Below are 11,587 nucleotides of genomic sequence, written 5' to 3' on the forward strand. Positions count from 1 at the left end.
ACGATTTAAATAAAATAGCAAATGAACATCTGTTTTCAAAACCGCCATACAAAACAAATCTTTTTCTATTAGATTTTTAAATTGTGTTGCTGTGGGATATGCATCCCACAGCTTTATCTTGGTAAATTGGAATATCTGCAGCTCTGTCAAAACTAGTAATGAAAAGCGTCAGTAAATTCTAACCAAACTTGTAAGATATTCTCAAACTTACCAAGGCAGCTTAAAGGATTAATTCTGAACTTGTTTTTATATAAAATTTCTTTGAAAATACTTCAATTCGCGGCGAACAATATTTATATGTAATAAATTAAATTCTTTCTGAGATTTTTTTTCTCCTTCTTGTTGAAAATTTGAAATCAAATGGAAAAAGTTTAGAAGCAATTCAAATACCAAGGCCTACTTCTCTTGTAAAAAGTTAAGAATCAAAGTGAAAAATGCATGGTATTAACCCATAGGTAGAAATTACTTCTAATTATTTAAAATGTACATACGCCGAAGATTCATTGTATTTGTGAACCTCACAAATTTACACAATACGTACAAAAAAAAAAAAAAAAAAAAAAAAAAAAAAAATAATAATAATAATAATATAGAGTACTTATGTCCAAATGTCTTTCGCATGGTAACAAGCTTTATATCCGCTTTCTATATCCTCAAGTTCATAATACAATTGTCCCTTTCTACCAATTATCCTTGACTTTATCCCCACAGGTGCTAACTTGGAATTAAACATTTCTATTTTTGAACTATTCGCAAAATTCCGCCTGAAAACAATTTGTCCAACTTCAAAATGTTTTTCCTTGCTTTTTAAATCATACAATCTTTTATTCTTTTCATACGCATGCCTCAAATGTTCTTTAATGGATTCTCTTTGTTTGCACAGAACCACAAAGTTGATATGTCGCCCGTAGAACAACTTAGATTTTCTTTATATTTTTACCCGTTCAAACATTGCCTTTTTAAAAACCCAACGACCGAGTAAAAATTCAGTTTAAATAATTTGTTTTATTACAATAATTATTTTCAATGTAACTATGCCGAACAACAAGAGTTAATATTCTATTTGTTTTAATATAACAAGTTCAAACATTGTTTTCCTTTATTCGAGCAACGCGTTGGTGACAAACAATAATCGACAACTAACTTTAACTTTGATCATCTCTTCCCACTGAACCACGAAAAGAACCAAAAGATGACAGTTATTGATATGTATGTATGTACATACATACATGCATTCAACCAATGTATCAAATTTGCAAGCATTATGAAAAACAAATAACAAGCAAAAGCATAAACGATATTTATGCTTTGTTGTTGTTGTTGTTTTCTTCAACTATACCCACGACCAACATAAGCAGTGGGAAGAGATCGATCAAACCAAAACAAACTATAATAACTAATGTAACATTAAATGATCGAAAACAAACGAAAAACGAATATAGGTCATAGAACTAAAAGAGAGTAAAGTAAATAAACGAAATGAATTTGAAAGTAAATATTAGGGTGGGGAAACATTAAAGGGATGTAAATAAAATTTAAATAAAGAACAATTAAACGACTAATAAAATAAATAGTGAAGAATAAATAAAATAAAAACAATAAATTAATAAATATATAAATTAAAGTAATATAAATGACATAAAATACGATCTGCCCCAACATTCTCCCGCCGTTGAAACCTCCATGTTTCAAACCTCTTCATTATTTGGTAGGGGAGCCACTTTGTGAATTGGCCGAGTACAAATTCCAGATTTAGTTTTCAGTTCAACCACACGAACCTTTCCATCACGGCCTAGAATAGGTTTTGTAACACGAGCTAGTAACCATTGTTGTGGCGGAGTGTTGTCTTCATGTATTAGAACTAGTTGCCCTTCTTTTATGTTGTTATTGTCTTTGAACCACTTTGACCTTTGTTGTAAAGATAGCATATAATCTCGGGACCACATTTGCCAAAATTGTTGTTTCAAAAATGAGACCCTTTGCCACCGAGACAATAATGATGATTGGGATGAATCGATATGTTTATCGGGAACTGCAACCAATGAAGAACCAATAAGCAGATGACCAGGCGTTAGGGCTTCACCATCATTGGGATCGTTTGATATTGGAGCGATGGGGCGCGAATTTAAAATTGCCTCAACGTCAATTATGACTGTTTGTAGCTCTTCGAAAGTAAGATATGCTTTGCCAACGTTCTTTATAAGTAGCGTTTTTGTAGATTTGACGGCTGCTTCCCACAGTCCGCCAAAATGTGGGGCACGGGGAGGTATAAAACAAAATTCGAAACCAAGTTGACAACAAAGTGATTTCATGTCGTGGACCACATCATCTCGAAAAAGACTTTCTTTTAATTCTTTGATTTGGTTACGTGCTCCAACGAAATTAGTGGCGTTGTCGCAATACAACTTTTGGGGTATGCCACGTCTTCCAACAAATCTTTTGAGACACAAGATGAAATTGTTTGTCGATAGGTCCGAAACTAGTTCTAAATGAACTGCCTTGGAAGTGAAACACACAAATACAGCTATGTATGTTTTATAAGGCACTTTTCCTCGGATACGGTACGACGTCATGAATGGACCACAAAAATCAACACCAGCAATCAAAAATGGGCGTTGAGCTCGAAGTCGATCTGATGGCAAATTTCCCATCAACTGTTCCATCAATTTCGGTTTGTAATGAAAACAATGAACGCAATTGCGAACAACTTTGCGTACAACATCTCTGGCGTTTACAATCCATATTTTCTGGCGCAATAGTCCCAACAACACTTTTGCTCCAGCGTGTAAATGTGAGCGATGAACATGCTCAATATACAATTTAACGAAGCGATGGTCTTTTGGTAATAGTGCTGGAAATCTTGCATCATATGGAATGGGCGCTTGGGACAAACGACCACCAACACGAAGAATTTTGACTGTGGTTGCTCCAAGTGTCATCTCATGTACAAATGGTGAAAGTTTTTGAAGCGATGGGTTTACCAGACCACCATTACTCAGTGATTTGATATCGGCACCAAAACACCACATCTGGATGTGAGCCACAATTCTCCAAAAACCTTCTTCTAATTCATCTGGGGACAAATGAATTACATCAGAAATATTCACATCTTTCTTAGCAGGACATCTGTTGAATATACGAAAAATATAAGCAATTATTCTAATAAATTTAATATAGGAAGAATGCTTATCGAGAAGGTCATCTATGATGTTGACTTCTGATGAATTTGCCACAAAAACAGCTGCCTTTCTACGTTCGAGAATTTCGATGTTCAATTGTTCTTCAGTTCCGGGCCATTTTGTAATATCTTCTTCCAAAAACGAAGGGCCACTAAACCAAATGGTATTAGAAATTTCCTCCGCGCTACATCCACGCGAAACCACATCAGCAGGGTTACTCTTCGAAGGGACGTGTCTCCAGCTAACATTTCTTGTTTTCTCCTGTAGTTCAGAAATACGATTTGCCACAAAACAATTCAACGTCGACGAATGTAATTTAAGCCATTGTAGTACGATTTTGGAATCAGTCCAAAAATATATCGATGAGACAAAACTTGAAATTTTTGGTTGTATTTTGAGCCATGTGCTATTCAGCAATACTGCTGCGCACAATTCGAGCCGTGGTAGTGATTGTGCCTTAATTGGGGCCACTTTGGATTTTGCAATTAAAAGGGTCGTTTTGTATTCTCCCTTAAGACAAACTCGATAGTAAATACAACAACCATATGCTCGTTGCGAGGCGTCAGCAAATCCGTGAATTTCTCCAAGAGTATCATTTGAGGTTAAAACATACCTGGGGACTTCAACTTTATGTATGTAATTTAAATCCGATTTAATTTGGAGCCATAATGATTTAAGATGTTCAGTTAATGGGTCATCCCATCCAATGTTTTGCACCCACATTTCTTGAAGAAGTATTTTGCATCGAATGACAATGGGGCTCAATAGTCCAAGCAAGTCATAGATTTTTGATACAATTGACAAAACAGATCTTTTTGTAGGATTCATCACATCTGGTAACTCGAATCGGTAAGTAAAAACGTCCTCCTTGGGTTTCCAAGACATACCCAAGGCTTTTGCAACTTCATCTTCACTTGTTTTAATGGTGATTTCTGCATCTTGATTTGAACCGAACATGATGTTATTGCTGTTCCATTTTGCTAACTCAAGGCCATGGAAACTTAATATTTTTACTAGCTCGTTTTTCTTTTGAGCCAGCGTTGCAAGGTCGTCAGCGCCGGTGAGTACATCATCCACGTATAAATCGTTGCGCAAAACTTCAGAACCACAAGGATGCGAGTGCGAATATTTATCTGCAATGAAAAACAAACTACGAATCGCCAAAAATGGGGCGGCAGATAAACCGTAGGTAACAGTATTCAGTTGATATACCTTTAAATGTTCATCTTTTTGATTTCTCCACAATATGAGTTGATATTTTCTATCATTTTCATCTATTCGAAATTGTCGATACATTTTAGAAATATCAGCAGTAAAAGCATACTTGTGTAAACGAAACGAAAATAGTGTGGTGATCAGGTCTTGTTGTATTGTTGGTCCAACCATCAAAATATCGTTCAATGATTTATTTGACGAACTACGAGAAGATGCATCAAATACAACTCTAATTTTTGTTGTAGTACTTTGTGGTCTCAAAACACAATGATGTGGTATTATGTAATAGGTACCACATAACGGTTGATTATAGAGCGACATGTGACCCAGGGACAAATACTCATCCATGAATTCTTTATACATTGACTTCAATTGTAGATCACGATCTAAACGTCTTTCCAGGGACAAAAAACGTTTTCGAGCAGCTTCGAACGAATCGCCGAGACATTTGGGATTTTCTTTAAATGGCAAGCGGACCACAACTCTTCCATCAAAATCTAATTTAACATTTTCAACAAAGTGATTTTCACATGCTGCTTCTTCTTCGGACAACATATTGGGATTCTTTTCGTATTCTTCTACTTCCCAAAATTTTTTTAGAGTTTTATCAAGATCCACTTCTAAAGAATTGACCATCAAATTGCATGTAAAATTAGATCTCGCTTGACCAGTACTTGCGATACCACCAACAATGTATCCAAAAACAGTATTGGTAAGGTTTGGCATACCATATCCAAGAGAAATTCGACCATCAAGTAATAAATCAAAAAATACTTCAGCACTCAAAAGAATGTCAATATGTTGCGGTTTGAAAAACAATGGGTCAGCTAACGGTATATCGGTGGGAATTTTCCAATTTGAAGTATATATGTACTCACCGGGCTGTACAGATGCAATTGTTGGGGTAACAGCAAAAGTTGAGGACCACTGGAACGAACTAATTCTTGATTTTATTGTAGCGGACACGGTAAATTTAATTCTGGTTCTAACTTCTCCAATTCCCGAAACTTCTTGTGAATATGGTCGAAATTTAAGCCGAAGCCTTTTTGCAGTTTCTTCTGAAATGAAATTGAGTTCGGAGCCGGAATCAAGTAAAGCTCTTACCGGTTGAAAAGTTCCACAATAATCTTTGATGAGAACCACAGCAGTCGGAATGATTGCCCTTTTACATGAGCGAGCCACAAGCGAAACTGGATTTTGATTACTAGTTGAAGGTTGCACTGTAGTAGTATTCGAAATGGTTGACTGTCCCGAGTTGTCTGGACTAAAAATGTGCAACACTGAGTGGTGAGTTGAATTACAAAATCTGCAACGTGATTTTGATGGACATTTTGAAACCATATGCCCCTTTCGCAGACAATTAATGCACAGGCCACCGCGTTTTACAAAATTAAAACGATCGGGAACTGCTATTGCCGAAAACGAAGAACAAGTTTGCAGATAATGATCAGTTGAATTACAATATACACAATTTGGATTTGAATTGACGAAAGTATGGGCAGTGCGATTAAAATTTTGCTTGGGCTTGACAAGTTTTGCTTTTTCACCAAATTCTGTCCTTTTTCCATGACTTTCGAGAAATTGACAACGAAGACTCAAAACATCATAGCAACAATCCCAAGAGGGCAACGATTTATATTCTTGTTTTTCATCATAATTCTGTTTCGTATCTGCATCCACTTTATTCAAAACCAAATGTACTAAAATTGCGTTCATAACATCTGCTTCAGACCCAAGCGACAACAAAGAACCACGAACAGCCGAAACAGTGTCAATAATATTCCGCAATGATGAGCTATCACCTTTTGCCATTTTCGGAATATCGAAAAGAGTGTTGATATGTTCCAAAAAAATCAATACCTTATTGTCATAACGTTCCTGGAGCCGTGTTAGTGCTTTCGGGTAGTTTTCCTCTGACACTTGAAAAGCTTCAACAACTGCCAAAGCGGGACCACTGAGACAGTTCAATAAATAATTGAATTTATCAACTGGGGTAATAGTTTGATTTTCATGGACCATGTTGTTAAATGTCGAAATAAATCTTTTATACTCGCCATATTTTCCATCAAAACGAGGCAATTTCAACGAAGGCAAACGAGATTGTGTTGAAATTCCGGCAATTGAAGCATTCATCAAAGTAGTATCACCAGGTATAGAACTACGACTTTTGTTCAGAAGGCCCAATATTTTTGCCTTTGCTGTTATGAAAAGTTCTTCCAAATCACTCCTCGATGTGTCAGCCGGACTAAGTGTTTCTATTTGAGTTTGGATGTGGCACAACTGTTTGAAGTATGATTCCAAAATTTGCAAACGACACTCTAAAATAGTGGAATCTACTTTTGCACCATCTTTTTCTACCTTTTTATGCATGTTGCTGATATTCCTCTTCATAGAGCTACGTTGCTGTTTAAGAGAAGACAAATCAGCACCACTTGCTTCTTCAGAAGCATCATTATCGTCTCTCGTCATTTTGCAAACTTAAGAGAACGTCAACGACGAAAGAGAAAATTGCGTTTCTTATATTTCAGGAACAACAATTTTGCAATTAGCGCTTTCCAATAAATATGGCGCTAATTTCCACTAAATTGGAATTTTATGTATCACCAAGCCAAGCTTTATAATTGTTACCTAACAACAATTCACTTTGATTCTGCTAAGAAACTCCGAGTTGAATTTCTTTCAAAATAATTACGACGGCAGCAATTAAAGTTGGTGTCCAAAGGTACAAAACTAACAGGATTTAACATCAGCAGTAGGGGCAACGAAAGCACGAATAACACAACAATGATGAAATACCCCACACCACTTCAAATGTACGAAAACCTTTTTCCACAACAAATTATTTTCAACTTTAAACACTGACCGTCCTGTCACGGTCGCCAAAATGTTTGCACAGAACCACAAAGTTGATATGTCGCCCGTAGAACAACTTAGATTTTCTTTATATTTTTACCCGTTCAAACATTGCCTTTTTAAAAACCCAACGACCGAGTAAAAATTCAGTTTAAATAATTTGTTTTATTACAATAATTATTTTCAATGTAACTATGCCGAACAACAAGAGTTAATATTCTATTTGTTTTAATATAACAAGTTCAAACATTGTTTTCCTTTATTCGAGCAACGCGTTGGTGACAAACAATAATCGACAACTAACTTTAACTTTGATCATCTCTTCCCACTGAACCACGAAAAGAACCAAAAGATGACAGTTATTGATATGTATGTATGTACATACATACATGCATTCAACCAATGTATCAAATTTGCAAGCATTATGAAAAACAAATAACAAGCAAAAGCATAAACGATATTTATGCTTTGTTGTTGTTGTTGTTTTCTTCAACTATACCCACGACCAACATAAGCAGTGGGAAGAGATCGATCAAACCAAAACAAACTATAATAACTAATGTAACATTAAATGATCGAAAACAAACGAAAAACGAATATAGGTCATAGAACTAAAAGAGAGTAAAGTAAATAAACGAAATGAATTTGAAAGTAAATATTAGGGTGGGGAAACATTAAAGGGATGTAAATAAAATTTAAATAAAGAACAATTAAACGACTAATAAAATAAATAGTGAAGAATAAATAAAATAAAAACAATAAATTAATAAATATATAAATTAAAGTAATATAAATGACATAAAATACGATCTGCCCCAACACTCTTATTAACGTAAATGCATCTTGTCTCTCGAGAACCACATCTGAGTCCGACAATAGTTTTAGTTTCCTTAAAATTTTGTAATCATCCCCGTGCGTCACCATGGTTTGACCAAATACTATTTGATACGGAGTCCTTCCAATACTTTGGTGATGGCTGTTTCGTAAAGAACAATTTATGCTATCCAAATATTGATCCCATTTTCTCTGATCATTCCTCACATACGATCTCAAGGCTTCATTCACCACTCTATTCACCCGCTCACTCGCATTTGATTGAGGACTATAAATTGCTGTTAAGACATGTTGTACGCCAGCGTCCTTCAGAAATTTTTCGAACTCCCTGCTTCTAAACTGTGAGCCGTTATCCGTCACAACTATTTCTGGTACACCGAAGCAACTAAAAATCTCAGATTTTAAATATTGTATTATTGGTTTTGTAGTAAATTTCTTAATTGGCTTCAGAAAAGAAAACATTGAAAAATGGTCTAGCACGATCAGAATCCCGACATGTCCAGATTTAGTCCGAGGCAAAGGACCAATTAAGTCGACATATAGTCTCTGAAATGGTCGTTCGGATTCAGTCATTCGGCCTAGAGGAGGTTTGAGTGTTGTAGTAGGAGTCTTAGATGATTTACAAAGTTCACAATTCTGAACATATCTTCTCACATCTACGACCATGCCAGGCCAATAAAAATACCGTCGTATCCTTTCTAAAGTTCTTCTTATGCCTCCGTGAGCGGATTTCGGTATATCGTGTGCTGCGTAAATGACTTTCTCCCTTAATTTTTCGGGTATCAGTAATTTCCATATATCGGAATCGTTATTAAAACCCGCAGAAAAATCAGTCCGCTTATAAATATATTTGTCAATCACTTTAAAATCGGGTATTTTGCTGCACTCGTGTTCCCTTCTTAGATTTACGTAACTATCACTATCAAATTCTGATGAATTCAGATCAATTGCTGGTATGTCTTCTAAAACCAGTTCATCTACCTGATGGTCACTCTCATTCATTCTCGACAAGGTGTCGGGTACAACATTATACTTTCCTCTCCGATGTTCTATACAAAATTTGAATCCTTGCAACTTTAATGACCATCTAGCCAATCTTCCCGATAAATCTTTCTGGCTCATGAGCCATTTGAGACTCGCATGATCGGTCACAATCTTAAAATCTTGACCTTCAATGTAAGCTCTGAATTTCTTTATTGCCATCAAAACAGCAAGACATTCCAATTCCGTTATAGAATAATTTCGTTGAGGCTTGGTTAATTTACGCGACATATAGGCAATTGGTCTTTCTATGCCATTCTCATCTTCTTGGGCTAAGACCGCACCTATACCGCTTGTACTAGCATCGCACTGCACTATAAATTGTTTCTCATAATTTGGATGTATCAATAGCGGGGCCGTAGTCAATTTTTCTTTCAATATATCAAATGCCTCCTGAGCTGGGTCAGTCCATGTAAAAACCTCCTTTTTCGATAGTAGCTCGGTCAGTGGAAGAGATATAGCAGAATAATCATGTATAAATCTTCGGTACCATCCGGTCATTCCAAGAAAACGGCGAACTTGCCGAATAGACCTTGGAGTTGGAAATTCCCTAATACATTTGACCTTTTCATCATCTACTTGCAGGGTGCCATTACCGACTATATATTCTAAATACTTGACCTGTCTCAAACCGAAACTGCTCTTACTTACATTTATAGTTAAGCCAGCTTTACGAAGACATGTCGATACTTCCATGAGGTGGGTCAAATGTTCATCAAACGATTTGGAAACTACCAATAAATCGTCTAGATAAACGAATACATAGCTCTTGAGGTTGTACGGTATTACTATATCCATAAGTCTACATAATGATTGTGGGGCATTACAAAGCCCAAATGGCATACGAGTAAATTGGTATAGTGGTCTATTGGGTATAGTAAAGGCAGTCTTTTGTTTTGATTTCTCATCCAACCTGAGCTGCCAAAAAGCGTCCTTCAAATCAATTTTAGAAATACAGTATACTGGCGGTAATCGTGATAATAGTCCCTCAATATTAGGCATAGGGTAGGCATCTTTGATAGTTATTGCATTTAATTTTCTACTATCTAAACACATTCGTACCTTCCCCGGTTTAATCACCACCACGACAGGGGAAGACCATGAAGTGTTTGGTGGAGCCTCTTCTATTACACCTAGAGCAAGCATTCTATCCAATTCACCACAAAGCTGTTTTTCGACGGCAGGGGATATTGGATAATATCGTTGCTTAATAGGTTTAGCTTCGCCAGTGTCAATAGTATGCTCAAATAAAGTGGTGCAACCTAAACCCTCTAACGCTGAATTTGGAAACGTAGCTATAACTGAATCTAATCGATGCTTCTGTTCTGGAGTAAGATCTAACAATTCTGATTCGGTTCTGTCACAACTTAGTTCGTCCACAGTAGGTAGTAAAATTTTTAACCCAAAACATTCCCAGAAATCATAGCCACAAATAATATTCTGGCATATGTTGGGTACTATCAGAAACTCGAAATTCCGAAGCTGACCGTGTGAAGAAATTTGTAGCTCAATTGATCCTGAAACACCCTGTTTCTTTCCATCAGCCGTGCTTACAAGTCCTCTACATCGTTTAAAACTAGGTGAACATTGCATTTCTTTAGCCAAATCTCCGCCTATTACGCTTCTACTAGCTCCACTGTCGAGTAAAGCAAAATGCTGTTTCTGAGCAATATTTATGATAATATATGGTCTATTGTCCATATCCTTATTGACAATAGACGAAATTGTGCAATTCTTGTACATTCTCTGACGTTTATAATATTCTTTTAACCTTACAATCGATCTCCTTTTCCTGGCCGACGTTTTATATCGTGATTGTAATTTGTAATAATTTGTCAATCGCAAATGTATAGGATTCCATGTATACCCTTCATCTCTTTCTAAACTATCATTGTTGGCAATAGCATTTTTGTTTTCGATAATTTCGGATGTCTCCACTATTGGCGGGAGACATCCATCTTCCCGTTTCCCGTCTTTTTCTTCGTACATGTAGGACAGTGTGGTTTATAGGTATCTAGTAATCCACACCCATAACAAAATATACGTCTAGGTCCTAGACAATCCATATACGCGTGTCCAAGCTGTTCACAATTCCAACACTTCAAAACTCTTACTGCGCATATCTCATTGGAATTATTCTCTGCACATTCAATTTGGCGCTCCTCTTCTGACAATTCTGCTACCCTGACTTTCAACGGTCTATTTTCCTTATAACCGAACTCCTTAATAAATCTCTCATGCTTTCGCACTTCTTTTCTTAAATCCGCAATGGACGAGATATCTATATGTAAAAGTTCCAGGCGTACTTCTGGTTTAAGATTTCTCATTATTGTCTCACAAAGTTCTGCGTCGCTAATCGGATTCATTAATCTGTCTGTCATAGATGAGATAATTTCTAAATATTCATCGATATTTTCAGCAGATTTCTGTTTTCTCTTACGAATGTCATCTAAAATATCGAAGTC

General features: G+C 36.2%; 1 protein-coding gene across 1 annotated transcript; it reads right to left on the reverse strand.

Annotated features, from left to right (window-relative positions):
* Nucleotides 1-1,688: 1,688 nt before the first annotated feature.
* Nucleotides 1,689-6,863, reverse strand: LOC142230976 (uncharacterized). The gene has a single exon (XM_075301595.1). It carries the CDS (start codon nt 6,861-6,863, stop codon nt 1,689-1,691), a length of 5,175 nt encoding a protein of 1,724 aa, XP_075157710.1.
* Between the last annotated feature and the right edge of the window lie 4,724 nt (nt 6,864-11,587).

The sequence above is a fragment of the Haematobia irritans genome, chromosome 3, assembly GCF_050003625.1.
Source record: "Haematobia irritans isolate KBUSLIRL chromosome 3, ASM5000362v1, whole genome shotgun sequence".
Classification (NCBI taxonomy): domain Eukaryota; kingdom Metazoa; phylum Arthropoda; class Insecta; order Diptera; family Muscidae; genus Haematobia; species Haematobia irritans.

Bases quoted from the DNA above. Each gene is read 5' to 3' on its own strand.
- LOC142230976 (XM_075301595.1), bottom strand. From the start codon at position 6,863: ATGACGAGAGACGATAATGATGCTTCTGAAGAAGCAAGTGGTGCTGAT.